Raw genomic sequence first — 25,389 nt, 5'->3', positions numbered from 1 at the left:
AAATCTGGTACAGGTTGTGAACCACTCCCCCTCCCCCTTTTCAATGTTGTACACAAACAAGGCAAGTCTCCCAGTAAGCAAATCTAACATTGCTTTGGGTGGAGGGGGTAATATTGAAGGGGTGAGGGGTAAAATTTGTCCAAGGTACTCAAAAAGTGACGAGCATCTCAACACTTTTGGCGCCCATTGTAGGTACGACTGATGTTTTAAAAGCTCTCAAAATTGCACAAGTCTAGTCTTTAGGTTAGTGTAATTTGAGAACTTACACCAATATCACTCATGGTAATCACAAGCATTTGTACCTGGAGGTTGAGCAATTTTTATTTATATAGTGAGTATTCAGTAAAATCATGAGAAATATAATTATTTTGAGTAGTAATTTTGAGTACTTGTTCAAAAAACATGACCGCTTGGAGTTGTAAACTGTAGAAATCAGTTTGTTTGACTTTAGAATATTCCAGGTTCTGAACTTTGGAAATGTTGCATACAACTTTGAAAACTTGTTTAGTCTCTTTTTAGTCTCTTTTAGTCAACTTGGAAAATCTACCAATTCTCCAGGTCAACCACAGAAATATTGTAACTCTTTGGATCAACTTTAAAATCTTCAAAACTTCGAGCCAACGTCAGAAAACCTCGGAAGTTTTCAAGTGAACTTTGGAAATCTTCACAAAAACTGTGAATACAGTGGGTTATTTCGTGGAGGAGTACCATGCAGAGAAATAGGTAGTCCTGCAGAGTACAACTTGGGATTAACTGTACTGCTCTTATCCAATCAGAATCGATTAATTTTGTTGCTATAAATAACCAAGTCTGGTGCTATAAAAATCATACGGGGACTTATAGCTTGTAGGGAGAGTCTGAATGTTGACATCATGGCAGAGAGGGCTAATTCCTGAATATTATCCAATAATCTTCTAACTCACTGTTGGTTGTTGAAGCTATAACCCTCCATGTATATATCCTTTTTTATAGCCACCTGCAAATAATTACGAAGAACCTGACTCTGCAGATATGACTTCAGATGATGCAACTTACAGTCAATTGTATTCATCAGAAACCCAACTGCTTCCTAAAGATGACCAGACAGCACAGTGGGTTTAAGGCTTCAAGCAGCCTTGCTGTACTGCCAAAAGAGCAAACATGGAGATAACCACACGATCCTAAATGCAACTGTTTAACAATTAGACGTCAGTCCAAGTTTGGTCAATTAATAATTGTAAATGCAATGCCACATTCTTGTTTAAAGCAAAAGATTTACTGTAAGGAAATAGTATGTGTTATTTATGTGTTCCAAACTCTTCTATAATTACAAGAAGTCTGTGATATTTAACTTGGTCATGACATGTGACTATTGTTATTTTAGTTTAAAGTCAGCAATAGCTTTTTAAGATCCTCAATTATTGTTATTCCTATATCTTAGTAACGACAGTTTTTACCAAAATGGAGATGCTGTCACTCAAGTTTGCAGTGGCGGGAATATGGAAGAAAAAACAGTTTTTCTTAGCGACTTCTCCTGCTAAAATTTTTTGGTGTGTACACATACAACTGAAAGGGCCCCTCCTTATTTCAAGTATTGACTGTGGTTCAAGGTTTGGATCCGCCACTGGTTTGTATTAATTTTTTAAACCCAAGGTAAAAACAGCTTTTAGAAGAAACTATTTACGGTTTTTACTTTGACCAGTTGCTGATATTTATATGTCCTCAAAGGTGTTTTTATCACATACAGCACTGTAAATACTATTTATCCAGTTTAAACTTATATTATTAGTTCAACATCGAGGTTTGTTTTACCCATTATTTTATGATATTTATACATGTATTTATGCTCAAACTTTGTTTGTTGTATTCATTCTGTTATTATTTTGTTAGATACTGTATATTCCTATCACCTCAGTGATAAACGTCCATGTGTAGTATGCTTACAAACAGTGCTGCATTGACTGGTTTTTGACCTAAAAATGTTAGTAACCTAAAAATCCATTTGGCAATTATCATTATATTATTTTCCAAATTGTACAGCACATACATACATACATAGTTGGATTATCATGTAGTGTACATATTTTAATGCAACGAATACGTACCTGTATTCTGCAATATTTTCCATTACATAGAGGTCACGTGTTTACCCTTACCACACTTTCGGATATTCAATACTTTATTTCTTAACAGAGATATGATAAATTGGAATATATCTACATGTACAAGTACATATCTTTGTGTGAGTTATTAGTTTGTGCGGATTTGTTAGGTGACATGCACATATTTATGTGAGCAGGATTGTATTTATCACGGATGACACAAGTGGTATTTTAGATGTTGTTTTGATCTATAGTATAAAGTGGACTGTCTTCTCTACTGGCTAAGGTAATTTTTGAGCTGTATAGATATTATCCATTATGTAACTGTACTAGACGTCTTCGTGTACTTAACAATACATTAAGCCCTGGCCAAACTGCAACGCACTGAAAAGGGCACAAATAGTCGAATGTTGAACTTGTGTAAAAGCTTACTTTGGCTGGCCAAACGGGCTTGCAAGTTTACTCCCAAGTGCATGCAAGTTGTCAAAAAAGCCATTTCAGTGCTGCTGTGATTCAGTACTTGAAGTAAACAGCAAGACTTGCGTAACTGTTTGGCTAGAGCTTTAATTTTTACTCTGCAATTAAGTCACAGAAAATTATTACGTTGCAATTTAGTGGCAATGTAACGTGACACTCGTTGTGTCTAACAGTTAACGTACTAGATATAGCCCATATTTAACTTTTTTCCTCGAGTCTCTTAATTTTATAGTGACGCTAAGAACAAGCTTAAGTATATTGTATGTTTACTATTCAAACACAATGGAGGAATTGCTGAGTCACTGCTGGATTCGGAATTCCGGCATGATCATGTTCAAGTCCTGCATTTCGACCTCTGGCTGGTTTTCCTTTCGGTAGTCCTGGGGTAAACTCCTTGGCAACGCTTTTTAAGAGTCAACTAGGCTGCCTCCTGCCAGTATGCCATTTCCGAATTGATTTAAGCCTTCCTTTTAAACATAAGGTGTGGTAACCAAACCTTCAAGCCAATTTTACATTAGAGGTTTTGCAAAGGTCCTCGTTCTTAAACAGTGGTAACATTCAATTTGGTAATGGCCTGTTGGAATTCCTAGCCGTTTTGTGCTCGTAGGCAATATTGTCTTAAAGGAACTGTGTCATGGATTTCAGCTTCATTAAGACATAAGGAAATGGCCACCAAATTGAGTGAAGTACAAAACACAGTTCAGTTCAACAGTTCAATAACAGCAAAATAATACAAAAGAAGATACAGATGGACAAAAATTCGAGACGGTAGACATTTGTTTGTAATGAAGCTATGATTTTGTCATTTAGGTCAAAAGAAGTAATTGGTTCGCCAACATTATGTTTCACAGCGAGTGTTTGGCAAATCTTAAACGTAGCCGTGACACAGCCCCTTCAACTCAAAATGTTTTTTTTTTTTTTTTCAACTCTAAAAAAATCCATTGGGGAGTGGTCATTTGAAGATATTGTAACTTTACTGTTACAGTATGTGATATAGCCGTTTTAGAAATTAAATTAGGTTAAGAAATTAAGGACTATTAATAATAGTTATCAGTTAAGGTAATCCTCGGTGCAAAAATCGGCACCTCGGTACAATTTATCATCATCATTTCTTTGGTTTGGAGTTATTTTGTATCTTACTTTTTTTACTGGTTTTTACACCAAGGACAAATTACTAACAGTCTGAGAATTAAAATAAAAAATTGTCTTTAAGTTTAGAACTTAAGAACTTGGCGGCAGCCATTACATTTAAGTGCATTACTTAAAAGTAAATAGTATTAACTTGTGATTGGTAATAGAATTAGATTCTTGGCCCCAATCTCAAAGTATTTTTGAAAGTTTATAATAAAACTGAAATAACTAAATTTTAATTTACAAAAGTAAAGGATTAAGAAGAAATTAAATAAAAGATAGTTTTGGGATGTTATGACTTGCGTTGTCTCCATGTGGTTGCACTTTTGTGTAATATTTAACTACAGGCAGTTTGCTGCATGTATAGAAAGTGGGCAATTCATAGCTATTAAGGTAGTTATTGGTGCTGCTTCTTTGTAAAGTTCCCTGTTTAACCGTTTGTAATCACTTACATTCGGCACGTTTACAACTCGCACCTAACGAGTTAAACATTGTGCAACTAAATGAGTGCTAGAGCCCTGCTGCTGGACAGAATCCTCTTTTATTTCGTATTTGCTGAGCAGGGGAAAGAGACCTCTTTTCCCCTGTTTCGTCAGCTCAGCGAGTACAAAGAAAAAGGGTGTGACGTGTCGCTCCTTACAACCACAAATAAGAATAAAATAAACGAGTGAGGAAAATAACGAACTTTATCATCTCGCATATATTCCAATAATTAGTTTTTTCTTCTTGATCTGTACGTAAGCATTTCAGTTACGAAGCTAATTACATTTTGAAATGAATTATTTCACTCTAGTTGATGCTTGTAGGCAAGCAACTCGAAAAAATTTCGACTTTTGAAAAAGAGATAAACTTGCAAGACAACATAAACGTCTCCTTTATTTGCCAATCGTTTTAACCTATAACTGTTTAGGCTACGTTTAAACTGGAGAGTCACTGGACCTGTCAGTGGAACTGTTCCGGACCGGACGGAATCGGCTTCTGTATACATGAGGCCGGTTGGAACCGATCCGGACAAGTGGCAAACGGTAAAAAGGTAAATGTTGTGGTTTCAATTTACCTTTGGTTAAAAAATTTTCAAACCATGCCAGTTTGATTTTGATTTTTCATTGTCTCATTTTCATTATCATAATCTTGTTTTGCTGATCGCAAGTTATAGAGGCGCGATGTAGTTTACAGAAGTTTGATTCACAAAGGCTATCTTAAAATATCACAAACTTCGAAGAGTCAGTTAATAACACTGTCTTGTACCACTGAGAAAATGTTATTTTTTTAAAAATTGCTCTACCCGCAATGTGTAGGGTGATAATGTTTGAATTAGAGCGACTAAAAAATTGGACACGTTTTTGATGTTGGATGGATGTGTTTGCTATGTTAACAAGGGCTTAAGATTTCGGAAGGACTGGCCCATAATGGCAACCGGGAAGATTTTTACTTGAACCTAAAACCCTAAATGGAAAGTAGCTTGCCTGGTTGTGGGTTGCGCTGGGCAAGCATCGGATAAAAAGCCAAGTACCACTTCGTGGATTCCTTTCATAATCAGTTGTTGGAATATTAATTTTTTAATTATAAATCACGTCAGCATCCCGGGGGGGGGGGGGGCACTCCCATACATGAGCTATATAGGTATGTGCCGCTGTGAAGGGTATGGTTTTCAAGCAGTTTGGTCTGGGATAGGGTATAGAAATCAGAGAGTTTTGGTCTAGAAAAGGGAAGCATTTGCCGGGAAACCGATCGACGGTATGACGAATATAGTCCAGAAACTCGGAAGAGAAAGAGGCTTTCCTAAACGTAAATAAAATCATCCCGGCATCGTTGTTCACAGATGGTTTTCCATTAAAACACTGATAATTTTTTGTTCTAACAAAATGCAAGTCTGGGATAGGGTAGGGAGTTTCAGTGTCTAGTCTAGTATAGGGTTGTAAAAATCAGATGAACATGGTCTGGTACGTATAGGGTAAGGGCTTCTAATTCCCAGCGGCACACCCCCACCCAAAATTATACCAGGTGCCCCCCCCCCCCCCCCCGGGGTCAGCATTAACACGACGATTTTTTCATTTTATTTTATTACCAAGCAAATAGCACCAGGAATTATCAAAATAATACTATAGCTTCTCCTGCTCGTGACTAACACTACAAATGAATTGTAACTTTACGAAAGTAGTAAAAATATAACCGTTGTAATTTCACCAACTTAAGGCTATGCATGAAGGAAAGCATAAAAATCATGATATTCCCAACACCAAACAAAATCGAAACTTTCATGTAGAAGCTAAATCAATCAACAATAATAAAAATGAAAAACCGACGAGGCTACGTTCATAATCTTCACCTAAGACGAGAAATCCACAGTAGGAATAATCATCTCTATCAGTCAGGGTTTGTCACCCCTTCCAACCAACGTAGCCAATGCTCCTTATTAAAATTTAGTGTACCTTAAATATGCCATCCCCTTAGTTTTAACCGGATTTAAAATCTTAGTATTTTATACAGGAGAGCTGAATACTAGTAATAATCGACCCTTTTCCCCTTTATCTAGCACAGCAAATAAATCAAAAGTTATCAGATCCAGTTCAAAGTCCTTCATTTCCGTATAAAACGTGGTTTGGTCCAGGGGAGGTTTTGAAGCATCCGAGGCATGCGCGGTTTAGACTACCATCAGGGTAAACACGTGATTGACGATAACTTTGGATGTTCGCCCAGTGGCGGTCACCAACACATTGTCAGCGGCTCCGGAAGTGGCGGTGGATTTTGGTGTAAACATGGCGTAGAAGAAACCGGAACGGTTCTTGTAGACACGGACTGCAGAACGTAACACAGTAGCGCTGAACGTCGAGGAATCTTTGACTTTAAAGTCAAAAATCTCAGTCGCGTCGGTGTTGTAGACAAAGAATATCACCAGTCCTCTTCCACGAATCGGCACCGTGAATTCACTCCTGGCGTACAAAACCCTTACCAGGACGCGACTCGGGTGGACAATGTTGGCGGAGTTACGCTCGAAGTTGAAGTTCTTCTTGGTCTTGCCTCGGAGTTTCAGCTTGAAGGGAACCGTAGGAGTGGAGAAAGAAGCCAAGAAATGAGCACCACTTGTACCAACTGGGGTCACGGTAGTCTTAATAAGAACTTTGTCATCTTTGCTCAGGATTTCAAGGTTGAGCGATGTACTACGGATCTTATCGGTTGCCCTCACTATCAAGATTGCGTGTGCGGACTTTCCTGTGGTGTTAGAAACAACAAAAATATAACTAGAGTTTTAATTACTTTTCTTTTTATCACTCTTTGTTCAAAGCTGTTTATACCTGTTATTAACTGGGAACAGTAATTTCGCAAAGACTTATCTATATATATAGATATACATTGCTTGTTTTTGGTCAGTCCAGTGTTCCAGTTACGTTTGCGTGCTTTTACTTCTTCGTTTTGTAAACAGTCAAGAGAAACGGGGCAGTCAGTATTACTTTCTTTTCATCACTCTTTGTTCAAAGCTATTTATACCTGTTATTAACTGGGCGCAGTACTTTCGCAAAGACATATATATACATTGCTTGTTTTTGGTCAGTCCAGTGTTTTAGTTATGTTTGCGTGCTTTTATGTTTTCGTTTTTTAAACAGTCAAGACGAAAGAAACGGGGAGTCAGTATGACGTTCCGTAGAATAACCAGGTAAACTGAGGCAAACTGGTAATGACGAGCTATTTGAGATATTCCTTTTGTCAGTAGGGGTAAACAAAAACAAATTTGATAGACATTTAGACAGTAGTACAGCTTTACATTTTTACTTGTCATTTATTTATAGTTTGGTGATCGAGGCCAAAATGTAAATGACGAGTAAAACTATACATCAATACTACACACTAAAACTGTGTGGATTAAACGATTATCAGGTCTAATCATCCAACTTTTTCTTGCTCTGAAACCCTGACTTTTCACCAATTTTTGAATCTACAACTGTGGTACAGTGGCATATTTGTACTTGTTTTGCAGGTTATTTGTACTCCACTAAGCAGAGTTGGATAATGTAAAAAAATAAAACTGAGAATTTCAAACAGGATGATTACAGATATCACACTGTTATTTAATGCGTAAAAGAAGAGCCATAGAAAAAATAAAGTAACTACTCACCAACTAGGGGATGGGAGATCGGTAAAGGGCTCATCCACTTACGAGGAATGACAAAAATGAAGTCGAAGTCCACATTTGTCTTTCCGGATCCCTTAATTAGGTAAGAGTGTTTGCCAGCTCCTGATGAAACAATTAACTTCCAAATTCCTGGTTTGGGGTGATCTACCTCGAATATCGCGCCTTTGGGTAAAGCAGTCTTACCAGAGCTCACAGAAACCCCCAGTGGATTTTTCAAGTCAATCATAGGTCGGCTGTTTTCGGTTGTGACTGAGACAATGACCTTTTCCATGGAGTCATCAAAGGGAAGTTTGTACACGGAGTTTCTGGGACTTCTTCTCTTCTTTCCAAATGGGTCTATCCCTCCTCCACTAGAACAGGTCGCTGAAGCAAGCAAACCTTTAGAAATTTTCTTCATCTTGGAGAGGTCAAAGCTATTCTTAGGAAGTTCAAACATTTGACCGCAGGTTTCCTTGGCAAGGTCCTCAAATGGCTTGTATGAAGTCTTACCGCACAGTCCTGTGGTAAAAAAGTAAACACTTGTGCCTTTTGATTTGGCGGTAATACGCGCCATCATTGTATTTTCATCATTGTCATCTTTTGCTGTAGCGTCAGTGAAAACATAGAGCGGTGACTTGGCATCGTCTTTAGAGCCTTCATTCAGGGCATCTATGATTCCACGGAAAGCGAACTCTGGACAGTCTCCTCCTCCATGCGGACGAAGACGTTCGATTGCCTTTATAAACTCCTTTCCTTTCCCAGCTTTCATATGTTGGACTGGCCCGGTTTCTAAATTAATAAAACAACGAAATTATGCAAGTGCTCATTGCTCACTCAGTTAAAGTCTTTTCCGGATTTCTTATCACAATAAGAAACCTGGTACCCCACAAATATATAAGATTAATTGCATCAATAGAAGCTGGCTTTAAGCTAGCTTTTGTTGTCTGGAATAGTAGAATTTGCCTTATTGATTGAAAATTTAGTTTGATTTCTCGTTTTGACCTAAACATGATACTATTAAATAATATCTCTATATAAGTAGCCCAAAACAGTAAATGCTTGATCGGTAAACGACTGTTTTAGGTAAAGAATGTTAAAGATCATATGCAAATCAAAGGCTCTTCGAGTAACCTCATGGTAATTCGATGAATGAAGTGTCGACCTTCGCATTTTTGGCTCGTGCTCTCAGGCGTCGTAGCGCTATTCAGTTTTCACCACCAAAACATTTACGTTTGATCCGGCATTTAAACAATTGGTGAATTTGTTTTGTGAAAATGTTTCCTTTTTTTTTCTTTTTAGCACGGATAGCGTTATTTTTGAGCAGCGGATAAACTTTGAGAGAAAAATACGCCTGAGCACTTCGTGTTTCTCCTCGAATCAAAAAGATGAATCAAAGGCTCTTCGAGCAACCTCATGGTAATTCGATGGATGAAGTGCCGACCTCCGCATTTTTTCTAAATAAGTGTCCAATAAAGTAAAGCAATCTCACTTTGCTTTATTTTTCCACGTGAGTTGCGACATTGATGGCTCGTGCTTTCAGGGGTCGTAGCGCTATTCAGTTTTCACAACCAAAATATTTACCGGTTAGTGTATTACCTTTGATCCTTTTAAGCATTAAGTAAATTTGTTTTGTGAATATGTTTACTTTTCTGTCAGCACGTATAGCGTTATTTTTGAGCAGCGAAAAAAAAAGTGAGAGAAAAGATACGCCCGAGCACTTCGTGTATCTGCTCGAGTCAAAAAGATGAAAAACGGATGACGTGACACGAGGTGACGTGACGCGAAACAAAAACGTGCCGTGGATGTTGTGTTGACTAAAACACGTCACAAGGCGAGCGTAATAATTTTAACAGTTTTTAAGCGTAACTATATGTAGTTCATTGGTGCTATCAGTAATGTCACAATCTCACTTAATTTGCCTTCGAATGTTTTCTTGCGTGAATGGGTCATTGATAGTTTTTTTCTTCAAATAAGCGTTCAATAATGTAACACAATCTCACTTTATTTCCCTGTGAATTTCCATGGGAATTGCGTCATTGATGGTTCGTGCTCTCAGGCTTCGTAGCGCGAATTCTATTTTATCACAAAAAATATTTAAGTGTAACCTTTGATCCTTTTTAGCATTAAGTAAATTTGTTTTGTGAATATGTTTACTTTTCTGCCAGCACGTATAGCGTTATTTTAAGCAGCCATTAAAATTTGAGAGAAAGATGCGCGTTTCTTCACGACTCAAAAAGATGAAGAACGGATGACGTGACACGAAGATGTTGTGACGCGAAAAAAAAAAAACGTGCATGAATGTTGTGTTTACTAAAACGCGTCTTTGAATGTTTTCTTACGTGAATGGGTAATTGATAGCCTATGCTCTGAGGCTTCGTTGAGCGAATTCTTTTCTCTTTTATCACCAGAGGATAAGTGGAAGTGATCCTCTTTCGATTTGTTTTGTGAAATTCAATTTAGTTCCCTGAAAGAGAGAGACCCTGGAACGAGGTTGAGATTTGATTGACATGTGCTGAATGCGTTTAAAGGACCTTTCTGTCAGCACGTTTCTCGTTTTAATGCTAAATTAATTGCGGTTTGATATCAGAATCGAGTGAGTGAGTGTTCGAGTGAGAAAATGCGGCCCATAACATAACCTCATTACCATTCGGTAAAAACGGATGACGTGTCACGAGGTGACGTGACGCGAAACAAAAACGTGCTGTGGATGTGGTGTTTAAAACCAATACACAACACATGGCGAACGTAATAATTTTTAATTTGTTAAAGCTTAATTTGTTCGTCTGCAACGCAGGCTAACTTAAAATAGGCCCTTGAATGTTTGCTCGCGTGAATGGGTCATTGATAGTTTTTTTCTTCAAATAAGCGTTCGATAAAGTAACACAATTTCACTTTCCAATAGACTGGCTGTGGACAGTCTAAATTTCCAAGGGTTATTGATGGTTCGTTCTCTCAGGCTTCGTAGCGCGATTCTATTTCATTACAAGAATATTTAAGTGTAACCTTTGATCCTTTTATCGTTAGGTAATTTGTTTTGAATATTTTTACTTTTCTGTCAGCAGGTTTAGCGTTATTTTGAGCAGCGAATAAAATTTGAGAGACAGATGCGCGTTTCTGCTCGACTCAAAAAAATGAAAAACGGATGACGTGACACAATGATGTGACACGAAACAAAAACGTGCATGAATGTGTCCATGAAAGTTGAGTTTACTAAAACGCATCACGTGTCAAGCGTACCTTATTATAGGAATATAACGAAGCATTTTAACAACGCGAACAAAATATACGCGTAATAAAATTAACGCGAATTTAAGAAAAGTTCTGGTTAAATCCTTATAGTAAAAAAGTTAACATCAATAAAATTAACGCGAATTTTTGAAATTCGCGTTAATAACATGTATCGTTAATTTCCTATAAGGTAACTGCACCTAGCTTATAGCTGCTAACAGTAATGTCACAATCTCACTTTATTTGCCTTTGCATGTTTTTTTTTACGTGAATGGGTCATTGACAGCGTATGCTCTGAGGCATTGTAGAGTGAATTCTGTTCTCTTTTATCACCAGAAGTTAAGTGTAACTGATCCTCTTTCGATTTGTTTTGTTCCCTGAAAGAGAGAGACCCTGGGAACGAGGCTGGAGAATAATTTGTTTTTGATTGGCATGTGCTGAATGGCGTTTTAAACAACCTTTCTGTCAGCACGTTTACTGTTAAATGCATGAATTAATTGCGGTTTAATATCAGAATGGAGTGACGGAAATACGTCACTTCGAGAACGAGAATGATTACTACACCTCATTACCATTCGGTAAAAACGGCACAGTATCAAAACTTTTCTGCTCTCAGTGAAAGGATCCCATAGAATCATGTAGTATACTGAATAATTTATGCTTGCATTTTAAATTCCAAGTGCGAAACAATGACCCCCAACGCGCACGTAATAACATTCATATGGGCATATCTGTATACGTATATCTTGAGAGTAAATCCTTTAACGTTTTTCAAATTAAGCTCATAAAAAGAGAACTCAAACAATGAACAAAAAAGACATAAAATAGTAAGAGCAAAGAAGCAATGGAAAATCACGGCCTATGCAAAACAAATCCTTTATTACATACTTGGGTCGTTAAAAGGCGAGAGTATATAGTCCACTGTAGTGTCTTGTCTTGGATGATCGACTATATATGTAGCGATAGCCTTGGCAGCGTCAATTTCATTGTGCATACTTCCGGTGTCATCAATAGCAAACATCAGGGTCAGCTTCTCATTGACGCCCATCATGTCATCAAACTTGGCGGGAGTTATGTCTTTCATGACGGCGTCCATATACGTCTTCACTGCAGTTGCACACACGGCACAGCGTTTCTTTCTACCAGCCTTCCTCTTCTCAATCTCAATTGTTGTGTACAGGCCATGGCCAAGGGACTGTTGGATGAATCGGTTGTTGTTATATTTTGAGGCTAATTTGATGTAATCTTTGATTTTGTTCAGTCGACTTTTCGACTGGCTGTAATAGAGCCTCATAGCCTGTGCGTCGTAAACGGACTTTTCAATTTTATCCACGGTTCTCAGGAAGGTATTCGATGGTGTGCTTGGTTTTGTGCTTGAAGTCCCTTTGACAAATAGAAACGGAGTTCGTTAGAACATAGGAGTAAATAAGAAACTTCAACGGTCAGGTTAATTTGTCATGCAGTACTAGATATTAGATATTCTAGTCTTCTCGGATAAGGCCGATAAACCGTAGGCCCTGTCTCCTGCATCTTTAGTGTTATGGTCAGCAGGGGACGTAAAAGACTGAAAAGAACCCACACACTTATCGTAAATAGCAGGGCACGAAGTTCCTGTGTAGTGGTCAGGTCTTTGCCCATTGTGCCGTTGTACTGTTGAAATGCTCGGAGATATTAGCTATATTAAAAGCTACTCTACAATCCGAGGGCAAATAAAGCATTCACTTCACTACTAAGTTCATTATACGTTTTGATCTTAAAACCTTGAATTGAACTTGGGTCACATTGGAAGGAAGTGAGCGCTCTCGCCACCGCGCTATCCCTGCTCCCCCTACTTATAAAGTAAACAGCTTTTCTACCAACGTAAACTGGTTACTTGTTAAAATACAAAGATTCCTTAATCAAGCCCTGTTATCAGTAGCTTTTCCACTACATGGAAGTCCGAAACGTAGAAAGATGGCAGACATGGTAGAGAGATTAGAAAATGGAAGAGCCGGATATGACATTGTTTGAAAGGTAGAAAAAGATGTTAGAGAAAGTGGATAAATAGTATAGAGAATTGATACTGAGACCATCCCCTTTAAAGAGCCGCATATAGTACAGGTAGCAGACATAGTACCGAGAGAAGAGATGGCACAAAAATGCGCGGCGGTAGAGCTGGTAGAAATAGTAAAGACATTAGAGAAAGTAAAACGTAAAATGTAATAATTAAACATATCAAATGTTACAGTGTGGAATAAATAGTAGATCGATATGTTAGCGACAAGAAAGAGGGTACAGATGGAAGAAGTGATAGAGACAGAAGTGAAGTAATGACAGGGAAAACATAGATGATACAGACACAAAAGTTGGTAGAGACACCAGAGGTGGTAGAGACACAAGAGATGGTAAAAGTGGTAGGATGATAGACACAGAAAGAATGGTACAGGGAGAGGTGGTGGTAAAGCGAGGGAAGTAAATGTAAAGAGAGAAGCTTAAGTGCTGATAGAAACAGGATAAATGGTGAAGACAGATGAGATGACAGAGACTGGAGAGATGGTAGATTTAGAAGTGGTAGAAATATGAGAGTTGGTAGGGTTAGAGGAGATTGTGGAAACAAGGTGGTGGAGAAAGAAGAGAAGGGAGACTAAATAGATTGTAGAGACAGAAGAGATGTTAGGGGAAGAAGAGATGGAAGCTGACAGCTATGATGGTAGAGACAGTAGAGCTGGTAAAGAGAAAAGATAGTAGGTATGGTAGATAATGAGAAGAGACAAAAAAATGAGACAGAGAATTAATAGAGACAGAAGTGATGACATCAATACGAGAGATGGTAGAGACAAAAGGGATGTTAGAGAGAGAACGCTGCTAGAAACAGGAGAGATTGTAGAGGCAGGAGGGGTAGAAAAGACAGGAGATATGGCACAGGCAGAAGATATATTAGAGATAGTAAAGAGGGTAGAGCCAAGGGAGGTGGAAGAGACATAGAGAGAGATGGCAGAGACAGAGGAGACAGGAGAAGCGCTACAGACAGGAGAAGTGGTAGAGATAGTAGAAACAAGCGAGTCAGTGGTAGAGTTACAATAGATGTTCGATACAAAATAAAGAAGAGTAAGAGAGAAGTAGTAAAGACAAGGGATATAGCAGATAGAGAAGAGCTGTTAGAGATCGGAGAGATGATAGAGCTAGAAGAAATGTCAGAGACAGCAGAGGTTGTTCAGATAGAAGAGATAGCAGAGACAAGAGAGTTGTGAGAAAGAAAGAGGTGATGGTAGAGACGGGATAGCTACTAGAGAGAGGAGAGATGTTAGAGGCAAAAGAGATGACCGAGAGTAGAAATGGTAGAGATGTTATAGTCAGGAAAGATGGTAAAGAAAGGAGAGATGGTAAAGACAGAAGAGGTGCAAGAGACAGAATGGGTAGTAGAGACAGAAGAGATGGTAGAGATGGAAGTGATGGTACAGCCAGGAAAGATAGCAGAAATAGTAGTGATGATAGAGACAAGAGAAATGGTAAGGACAAAACAGATAATAGAGAAATTATAGGTGTTGAAGATAGTAGAGATGGTAGGGACAGAAAAGATGTTAGTAACAGAGGGGATGGTACAGACAAGAGTAGTGGTAGCGACAGATGAGATGGCAGAGATAGCAGAAATGTTAGAGACAGGGGAAAATGTTGAGACAGGAGATATGGTAAAGACAAGAGAGGTGGAAAAGACAGGAAAGATGACACAGACAGACGATATGTTACAGATAGTAGAGAGGGTAGAGATACGAAAGATGGTAGTGCCAAGGGAGGTGGAAGAAGAGTGAGTGAGTGAGTGAGTGACCTTTATTTCAAAACGGTTATTCCATAAGTTACAAAATAACTTTTTTACGTGAAAGCTTTTTTTAAGGTAAGTAAATGCACTTAAAATATGTGCAAATTGTGAAATAGTAAAATCTAGGAGACAGACAGACACAGACAGACAATTTTATTTCAACACATAGAAATGACAGAGACAGAAGAGATGTAAGAGACAGGAGAAGCGGTACAGACAGAAGAGCTGATAGAGGTAGTAGGAACAAGCGAGTTGGTAGAGACACAAGAGATGTTCGATACAAAAGAGATGTAAGAGAGGAGGGAAGTGGTAAAGACAAGAGATATGGTAGAAAGAGGAGAGGTGTAAGAGATCGGAGAAATGATGGAAAGGTTATTCAGATAAGAAAGATGACTTAGAAAAGAGAGTTGTTAGAAAGAAAGAGGTGATGGTAGAGGGGGGATAGCTGCTAGAGAGAGGAGAGATGTTAGAGATGTTATAGTCAGGAAAGGTGGTAAAGAAAGGAGAGATGTTAGAGACAGAAGAGGTGCTAGAGTCAGAAGGGGTAGGGAGGACAGAAAGAATGGTGCAGATAGAAGTGATGGTACAGACTGGAAAGAAAGCAGAAATAGTAGTGATGATAGAGACGAGAAATTGTAGGGACAAAAGAGCTGGTAGAGATAGTAAAGGTATTGGAAATAGTAGAGATGGTAGGGACCGAAAAGATGTTAGAGACAGATAGAAGAGATGGTAGAGGCAGGAGAGATGGCAGAGATAGAAAGTAGAGATATTAGAGACAGAAGAGGTGGAAAAGATACGAGAGGTAGCACAGACAGAAGATATATTAGAGATAGTTGGGAGGGTAGAGATACGAAAGATGGTAAAGCCAAAGGAGGTGGAAGACACATAGAAATGTCAGAGCGGAAGAGATGTAAAAGACAGAAGAAGCGGTACAGACGGGAGAGATAGTAGAGATAGTAGGAACAAGCGAGTTGGTAGAGACACAACAGATGTGTTCGATACAAAAGAGATGTAAGAGAGGAGGGAAGTGGTAAAGGCAGAAGAATGGCAGAGAGAGGAGAGGTGTAAGAGATCAGAGAGATGATAGAGCCAGATTAAATGGTAGAGACAGCAGAGGTTGTTCAGCCTAGGAGAGATGGCAGAGACAAGAGAGCTTCAAGAGGGAAAGAGGAGATGGTAGAGACGGGATAGCTGCTAGAGAAAGGAGAGATGGTAGAAACAAAAGAGATTACAGAGGGAGTAAAGATGGTAGAGACAGGTTTGATGATAGACACAGAAAAGGTACTAAAAACAGAATGGATAGAAGAGGCAACAAGGATGGTACACGTAGAAATTTTTTTTGCTGCTTTCAGTATTTGCAATGCCTGAAAATTTTACACTTAACAAGTTTTTTTTTGGTTTGGTGCAACGTTGCAAGATATGAATAGAAACAAAAGACTCGGCAGGCATAAAATAGAGAAAATCTAACATAAAATAAATTCTATATATGTTATCATGTTAGTTTCTTATCATCTTTTTAGTTGTATTTTGTACAGCTGAACCATCTAAACAATATAGCAACGATGTTAGTGCTAGACTACTCCCAGGAGGATAGTTTCAAAGCTTAAAAAGGAAATACCTCCAGAGGTCGAGGAACCAGACGAATAAGACAGCAAGGCAGTTCTTGTGTCATCCAGAGGACCGACGTGGTAGTTCTGAGAGGACACCAAACTGCCAAAGAGCAGAACGAACGTCAGACATAAGAAGGTTTTCTTGATGCTGAAGAACAGTGGTAGAGTCTGTGTCTCCATTGTTTAACGGTGACCACTCTCTCGGATGTGAGTCAAAGATTTGCTCGAATGAGAGCATTGATTGCAGTTGTCTTGTTTTACTCATTGTATTCCAAGGCTGATTGCACGAAAACTGAACATGTATTGAATTTAAATTTTCGCAACTCATGATAAACAAGGCTAGTTTGCTTTCTTGTTGCCGTCACCTAGTAAATACTGAAAAAATCGCTATAAGTCGTGCTACTTAGGAGGAGGAGCCATCTCTCCTTTCTTTACCATCTTTCCTGACTATAACATCTCTACCATTTCTACTCTCGGTCATCTCTTTTGCCTCTAACATCTCTCCTCTCTCTAGTAGCTATCCCGTCTCTACCATCACCTCTTTCTTTCTCACAACTCTCTTGTCTCTGCTATCTCTTCTATCTGAACAACCTCTGCTGTCTCTGACATTTCTTCTAGCTCTATCATCTCTCTCTCTGAGGAGCGGTCGCGCAGCAATGGCGGAGTAGACGTGTTTAAAACCGTTCGCCTTATATGAGCTTTTTTAGGATGACTTAATGGAAGATTTATTCAAGTCCCTGCTCACTAAAAGAAGACCAAGACAGCTATCCTCCGAAAGCTCCGCAGATACTTCGCCAGAAGCAAAGAGACTTAAAGAGAAGGAATCTCCATCCTCTCCCGAACAACGTGACGAAGGAGACGACATAATTTTACGCGCTTTGGACATGTCTGAAAACCTTCAAAAATCACTGGAAGATATTCTTAAGAAACTCGAAAAGTTGGACGCTATCGAAGTAGCGGTAAACAATTTCCAGAAGTCTTTCGAGAACCTCGAACGAAGATTAGAAGTCCTCGAAGGGGACCACGACAACATTAAGCAAGATGTTGAAGATCTAAAAACCAACTTAAACGCAAATGAAGCAGATAAGAATGCAACCAATGAAAGAATACAAAAGATCCAGGACAGCGTTGACGCGAAACTTGCAACACTGGAGATTCAAAACAGTGAGCTCCGCGAAAAGCTTAAGTTGGTCGAAGATAAGCATTTATACCTGGAAGCTTACTCGAGGCGCGAAAACCTCAGATTTGAAAACATTCCAGAAGACGCCACAAACAAAGAGAACACAGAGACAGCGCTGCGCTCGTTTATGGAAACGAATCTGGGCTTCCGTGATGCTGCTAACGTAGAAATACAACGAGTCCATCGAGTCGGCAGAAAGAAAGATGACAAGCCCAGAACCATCATTGCTCGCTTCCTACGATTCAAGGATGTTGAGAAGTTGCTTTCGCTGGGACACCGACTACGAGGAACAAATTATAAAGTGTACCAAGACCTTCCGTTCGAGATCGTCGATCGCAGAAAGAAGCAGATGGATACCTTCAAAAAGGCAAGACGCAACGATATTCCCGCAGCCTTCAGTAAATCTCAGCCCGACAAGCTATACATTCGAGGCAAGCTATGGCCATCTGGAAAGCCTTTCGAGCTGTGAACTGCTGGAACATTCACGAAACTGTGAGGTATAATACAGTACAAAATTAGTCCGTTTTTGCTAAGTTTTGAGTTGTTTAATTGCCTTCTCTCGTAAAACTCTGTAAGCCAAGTCTCCTAAAGTGTATAATGAAACTTTCTCGAATTGAAATAATTGTTAGGCGTGCGGTCACGGAAAACGCGAAACCTCTGTCGAAATAGTCGTGAAGCAAAACCTTTCAAACCCTTCACGGCTGTTTCTCAGCAATCCATCTAGGCGGCGTTTAAATGTTTTTATGTCTTCGATTTATTGTATAGGCGTGTGTGTGTGTTTGTTGTATTTCTTTAGCTTTCTGTGTATTTTCTGCCCTTCTGCCATTCAAAACTATTTACTTGCATTTTCACTCACTCTGCGTTCAGCTATACCTTGCTCTTTATCGAAGCAAATCAGGAAAAACCTTTTCGTCTCTGGTCAGCCATGCAGGTTTTTGCATTATTTTATTATCTACCGCAAAAAAGATGAATACACTTAACGACCTACATCTGAAGTGCCTGTCGCTAAACGTAAGAGGGCTCAACAAAACTTTTAAGCGTCGATTAATATTCCGATGGCTACACAAACAAAAACAACATTTCATTTTTCTGCAAGAGTGTTATAGCTCAAATTTATGCGCATCAAGATGGGAAAATGAATGGGGCGGCAAGGTGATATATAGTCATGGCACAAACCATAGTAAAGGCGTGATGATTCTAATTAACCCGTCAGTGGACTGTAAAATTGAAAAAACTATTTGTGACAAAAATGGCAGGTTCATTATCATAAAACTCTCCCTTGACGAGCAATCAATTGTTCTCGTAAACATCTACGCTCCAAATGACGCAACCCAGCAATTAGGTTTCTTTACAAGGCTTGATCAATTATTACAAGATTTCTCTCAAGACAATATAATAATCGGAGGCGATTTCAACTGCCCGCTTTCTACAAAGGATAAAATTGGTGGAAAACCCGTCACACAGAAAACAAAAGTCATAAAGGCTATTGAAACGCTTTGCCATACTCTGAGTCTCCGCGACATTTGGCGAAGTTTAAATTCCGATCTCTCCCGCTTCACTTGGAGAAATAAGTCACTTAAAATACAATGTCGTTTAGATTTTTTCTTAGTCTCAGAAGACCTCTGCAGTCAAACGAAAGGTTGCGACATCCTACTAGCACCTGAAAGCGATCATTCAGCTGTCACTTTACATATCCAATCAGATACTCTAGCTCAGAAAAAAGGACCTGGTTTCTGGAAGTTTAACAGCGCACTCCTCAAAGATGAGTACTACATCGCCTCCCTACGCGAGAATATTCCCAATTTTAGGGAGAAATACTCCGATATAACTAATTTGGGCCTAAAATGGGATCTTATTAAAATGGAAATCAGGGGTTTCACCGTGAAATTTTCAAAACAAAAAGCAAAAGTGAACAAAGATAAAGAGAAGTCACTGCAAGAAAAAATCAACACCTTGCAGGCGCAAACCGAGAAACACCCGCACAACAAGAAATTACTCCTCGAACTTAACGCAGAAAAAATGCGGCTAAAAAGAATAATGAATTACAAGACAAAAGGCGCCATCCTAAGGAGTAAAGTGAGATGGCACGAACAAGGCGAGCGAAACACGAAATACTTCTACGGCCTAGAAAAAAGAAATTACAAGAACAAGACAGTTACAAGATTGAAAATCGCTGAAAATGTCTTTACAAGTGATCAATTTGAGATTCTTGAAAAAGAAAAACAGTTCTACAAATCCCTTTATAAATCAAAAAATGTAGATCCGAGTAAATTCGAAGAATCAATGTTTTTTAACCAAGGAAATATTTCTCCGCTAACCGAGGAAGACAAATCAGCATGCGAAGGTCAAATAATTAACAATTATCCTGCGAAATCGCGCGGAATATCGCCTGATACTTAGCCGACGAGGCCGTAGGCCGAGTTGGCTAAAATCAGACGATATTCCGCAAGATTGAGCAGGATAATTGTTTTATTATTCGACAAATTGTCAACGAAACACATTTTGCAGAAAGAAAAACTGTAATTATGCAGCGCATTACAAGATTTCGGACGAATCTTCGCAACCTACGTATACCGCAGGATATCTGTTATGTACGGATGACAGATATCGTTAACATTTTGACCATATATGGGCAGCGCGCGCATGTGTTGAATAATAACCATGGATGAATGCCTTGAAGCACTAAAAGATTTCCAATCTGGAAAAACACCAGGCACTGACGGCTTTTCAGCAGAATTTTACCGTTTTTTCTGGCACGAAATCGGGAGAACCTTAACAGACAGTCTTAACCACGCCTTCCAATCGGGGAAGCTTTCTATCACCCAGAGAAGAGGGATTATCTCACTAATTCCGAAAAAATCTAAGGACAAATCTATCTTAGAAAACTTAAGACCAATTTCGCTTCTAAACGTAGACTACAAAATCCTCACCAAAGCTATCGCAAAAAGACTTGAAAAAGTACTACCCAAGATCATAAATGCCGACCAAACTGGCTATGTCAAAGGTCGATATATCGATGAAAATATTCGCCTAATACAAGATACTATTTATTTCACAAGCCAAACAAATTGTGAAGGTATAGCTATCTTTCTTGACTTTAAAAAAGCTTTTGACTCGATAGAATGGAACTATCTATATGCCGCTCTTAACCTCTTCAACTTCGGGCCTGATATCCTAAATTGGATCAAAATAATATATAACGATGTTTCCAGTTGTGTCATCAATAACGGTCATGCTTCTGATTTTTTCTCGCTACAACGCGGAGTTCGACAAGGTTGCCCCCTATCCGGAATTCTGTTTATCTTAGGAATTGAATTATTTGCAAGAGCCTTAAAGAACAATGCTTCCATCAAAGGCATTCAAGTTGGTGACAACGAAATAAAAGTAGCACAATATGCTGATGACACCACTGTTTTTGTCCGCGATCTAAAATCAGTTCATGAGCTGCTTAGTTTTCTTAAAGATTTCAGTTCCATCTCCGGCCTAGAGATTAATACCGCGAAAACTGAAGCAATGTGGTTAGGGCAGTGGAAAAACAGACAGGACACTCCCTTCGGCTTCAAATGGCCGAAAGAACCGATACTTTCTTTAGGTGTTTTCTTTTCACATAACCAAATTGATGCAGATGAACTCAATTTTGGTGCTAAAATAAGAGACCTAGAAAAATCGCTGAGCGCGTGGCAAAGAAGAAAGCTAACGCTATATGGAAAAATTAATATAGTTAAAACACTAGGTCTCTCTAAACTGATCTTTAATGCTTCAGTCCTGCACTTTATCGAGAAAATCAACAAGATTACGTTCAACTTTATCTGGGACGGAAAACCATCTAAAATCAAAAGAACTACCATAATAGGAGAAAAAAAGAACGGTGGACTAAAAATGTGCGATTTTACAATTATGGAAAAGGCACTAAAGACAGCTTGGATCTACAGAATTCAAAGCAACTCATCCGCTGCATGGAAATTCATTCCGGACCACATTATGCGACACAACGGCAATCTCACTTTCTTAACGCATTGTAACTATGATGTTAAATCTCTAAAGCTTGAAAATCTGCCGGATTTCTATTGCTCAATCTTAAAATATTGGCAAAATTTTAAAACACTAGATGACAACAACAGTGATATTAAACAGGAAATTCTATGGAATAACTGCAGCATTCTTATCGACAGAAAGCCAATCTTTTATAGAAATTGGTTCGCCCAAGGAATTGTTCGTTTGCACCATTTACTGAACGAGCATGGACTTTTTTACAACCTTGCTGAATTTAAAATAAAATACAACCTTAACGTGCCTTTCACCGTCTACTACGGCCTCCTCGATGCCATACCACGTGCGTGGAAAAATGAACTAAAACTGTGTAACCATACCGACATTGTCAACCAAAATAGTGAAACACTCTTATCGACTGCTTCAATTTACTCTACTTTCCTAGATAACTCCTTCAAACCACCAACTTCGCAAAGTAGGATCCTTCGTCATGGCTTTACTGAGAGTAATGTCCAAAAGGTTTATCAACTACCTTTCATTATTACAAAAGAAACCCAAATCATCATGTTCCAATATAAAGTTATACACAACATACTCCCCACACAGATGAGCCTTTATCGTGATGGCCTTTCTGACAACGACATCTGTCTTCTTTGCAATACTGAAAAACAGACTTTAAACCATTTGCTTGTCAATTGCTTAAAAACAACCTCCTTCTGGAAATTATTTGAAGACTGGTGGTATGAAAAGTCCCAAGAACGACTATCTCTAACTCAAAGCATCATACTATATGGTTTTTTCGGTAAGACATCACACTGGCAGGCACTTAACTATTCAATTATCCTGGGAAAACACTATATTTTCTGCACAAATGGTGACCAAGACGAACTGTGTTTCCGAACGTTTCTTCTTCGTCTTCGCGACAAATTGCAGATACTTAGAGAGAGTGCAATCGCAAGTAAATGCTTAGACCAATTTCAGCGTACGTGGGCTTTCCTTCTGTAAGACTTCTTTTATAACATTCTAAATTCGTACTGTATATTTGAAACATATAAGTATTGTAGGTAAAGTAGGATAATTCAAAATTAGGCGGAAAATTTGTAATTTTTGTAGTGTTATGTAGTGTTACTAGTGTGTAAGCGTGTATTATATATGAAGCAAAATTGTGTAAAAAAAACCTGTATAGTAGTAGTAAATACTGTAGTTTATAAAATTATTGTATAGTAAGTAGTGTAGTATAAGTATTGTTTTTGTAAGTAGTATTGTAACTAGCGTATGTTTTTGCTTTGTAAGTAGTGTTTTTTTGGTGTTGCAATAATAATAATAATAAAAAAAAAAAAAAAAAAAAAAAAAAAATAAGTCGTGCTACAATAGGTAGCTAGAGTTGTAATTGCGCGTATTTTGTAAGCCCGAAGTTGTCTGAAAGCAATAACTTTTTTATAACTGCTAACAACAACTCGTAATACGTGAATACTAATTGCGGTCTCTCAAAATGCCATTACGATGTCAAAAACCTTTTTCATTTTGTATACTTATTAATGACAAGCTGATTCTCAAATGATTATTTAGAAGAATACGGCAATTGTTTTTAACTGACCAGGTTACCACTGAATTGAATTATGTTGACAAAAGAAATTTTCTAGTTGTCAACCATGTGGCCAGCATCATGAATTAGGGTTTCGAAGACAAAAGCTTAACGTCTTCGGATAACAGACCTTAGGCAGAATAGCATTCGAAACTCAGGAAAGGTAATCTTTAGAGTTATTACTTGCATCTATTGTTAAAAATTCACAGGCGCCTTTTGGTTCGCTTATATAAAAAAAGAGATTTGCGGCTTCAAATTCCCATCGAATTTATTCGCAAGATTCACGCAATTAATTAAGTACGAACTAGACGAGAAGCAAGGAATTGGATGTAACATAGGAAAGCAGCGTTTAAAACACGAAATGGCGAAATGAGAAATGATTCGTTATCAAATAATTGCTTTTTGTTTAAATCAAAGTCTAAAAGTACAATCGTGTCTGAAATTGAATTTGACAACGCAATGAACAAAGACTTACACAGTGACATGTCTGTTCCAATGAGAGTATATTTGCAAAGTAACATTTTTATTTAACCATAATGATTTGCGCTATCTGTTTTTCGTTTCTGTTTATACATGGTTATTCTCTACAATTACTCTTCTCATTTGTCAACCCGAAATTAATTTAAAAAGGTCCGGATATTACTAAAAAATATCAAGAAATCTTTTGAAATGTAAATAATTAAACGCATAATTCTTGTAAAACAACAAATACGATAATAAATACTAACGCCAGCATTAGTTGATTTAGAAATATTATTCAATGCGCAAATTTTTATCGAATAAGTCTTTTTTTAGGGTTTTTTTAACATATTGGGAAGCTTTAGTTACAGCTGATTTGCAGAAGCCGTTGCTCAGAGTCGTGTCGAAATGCTTCATACGAGACTAGTGCCCAATATTTTATTCAATGGAAATCGTATATTTTACTTGCCAGACAGAGTGCGGGGCTCTGACAAGATTACATAAATTATTGATAGCGCGGGACTGCAGGAGCAGTTTCTCAGAAATCCTTTTTTTTGTCAAAATTATTCAGTGAAACTTTGGGACTGCGGGAACAGCAGATTAATGTTACGCAGTTGAAGTCGGGGACTGTGGGAGAACTTTATTAGTGTGACAGCGGGACTGCGAGAGCGTTTTTTTTCCCGTAACATTATTGTGTTGTATGTACTTCGGGTTTAGCGAGAGCAACAGTACAATGCCACGCAGTTGTGGCCCGGTATCCTGAAGTTAAGCCCAATATTAAATGCAAAGTAAACGGTAACCGAAACCCCAACTTAACTCTTGGTTTTCTCGGTTAAGGTTTCTTTATCAGTCGTAATATTTATGGATTTATTTCTTCGCATCAGATACTTGTCAATCAGCCCCAAGCCAGGCGCCCAACATCGTCGTTGCATGAGGATGGTAATTTTCCTACTTTTTACCGTTCTTTTGCCAGCATTTATGAATTATTCCCTTGCAAAAAAGGGCAGCTCAAGAGAGAACTTCGTGTTGTTAGCAATCGAGGTTGGTAGACGACGGCACAGAGAAAGTCGCATCTGATCGACATTTCGCGGGTTCATCCAGTTTGTTGTCTGAGCAACGGCGGACGTATTTTCACGCCCGTTTTGCGGGGTCGATTCAGGGTTACAGAAACGTCAAATCTTCATATCGAATCGTGAATTGAAAGGTCTAATTAGTAGATTAAAAAACTAGAAAAGAAAGTATGAAATTTTCGTCGCAGTAGTACTTTAAGCTAGATGTTTCTCAAAGTTAAAAAAAAACACAATAACTTTCACTGACGGCACTTGTAATGCGAGAGCATGGTAGCGCGCCACAAAATACGGGATCCTGTCCATTGCTCGAAACCAAGTGTAGAATAACTGCGAATTGCAAGTTCATTTGAAAGGTTCCAATTAAATAGATCAGCTGTTGATACTCTGTGACATTTTGCTTTACAGAAAACAAAGTTTTACACACGTATACGGTAATTTCCTTATGACGAAAACGACTCGCTATGGCATTATGTAAGTTAGACCCCCGTCTACCCCGGCCCCTTCTCATTAGACTGTAGGAGCAGAATATTTTGTTCGTGTTTGCAGCAGAACTGAAGGTTTTCTCAATCCCTTTTCACTTGTAAATCCCTTGTGGTATATTTGTGTGAGAAGAAGACAGTGTATACTGCTCTGTTAAATAATTTATTCACAGCCCCTTGAACTCATAAACA

General features: G+C 38.4%; 2 protein-coding genes across 6 annotated transcripts in view; one reads left to right on the top strand and one right to left on the bottom strand.

The window, feature by feature from the left end:
- Nucleotides 1-2,110, top strand: part of LOC144644437 (uncharacterized) — a 56,854-nt gene extending 54,744 nt beyond the window's left edge. For 4 of the 5 annotated variants that reach the window (XM_078503922.1, XM_078503920.1, XM_078503919.1 and 1 more), the window contains one exon: nt 973-2,110. In XM_078503922.1, the coding sequence (XP_078360048.1) occupies nt 973-1,101 (129 nt within the window). In that variant the 3' untranslated portion in view covers nt 1,102-2,110. The remainder of the gene's footprint in view (nt 1-972) is intronic. The other variant, XR_013569113.1, reaches the window with a different exon arrangement.
- Nucleotides 2,111-5,730: 3,620 nt separating this feature from the next.
- Nucleotides 5,731-16,703, bottom strand: LOC144644421 (hemicentin-2-like). Its single transcript, XM_078503898.1, has 4 exons — nt 16,443-16,703; nt 11,917-12,411; nt 7,804-8,589; nt 5,731-6,902 (listed from the first exon to the last, which is right to left on the bottom strand). Exons 1-4 carry the CDS (start codon nt 16,612-16,614, stop codon nt 6,334-6,336), a joined length of 2,022 nt encoding a protein of 673 aa, XP_078360024.1. The 5' UTR covers nt 16,615-16,703; the 3' UTR covers nt 5,731-6,333.
- Nucleotides 16,704-25,389: the final 8,686 nt, after the last annotated feature.

The sequence above is a fragment of the Oculina patagonica genome, chromosome 2, assembly GCF_052425735.1.
Source record: "Oculina patagonica isolate OP01 chromosome 2, crgOcupat, whole genome shotgun sequence".
NCBI lineage: Eukaryota > Metazoa > Cnidaria > Anthozoa > Scleractinia > Oculinidae > Oculina > Oculina patagonica.
The sequence above is the reverse complement of the archived record's forward strand: the minus strand, read 5'-3'. Positions and strand labels throughout refer to the sequence as shown.

Bases quoted from the DNA above. Each gene is read 5' to 3' on its own strand.
- LOC144644421 (XM_078503898.1), bottom strand. From the start codon at position 16,614: ATGGAGACACAGACTCTACCACTGTTCTTCAGCATCAAGAAAACCTTC. The intron at 8,590-11,916 runs GTATGTAATAAA...TTATTAATTTAG, and splicing joins CTCGCCTTTTAACGACCCAA to AAACCGGGCCAGTCCAACAT. The intron at 6,903-7,803 runs GTGAGTAGTTAC...CTAACACCACAG, and splicing joins GATCTCCCATCCCCTAGTTG to GAAAGTCCGCACACGCAATC.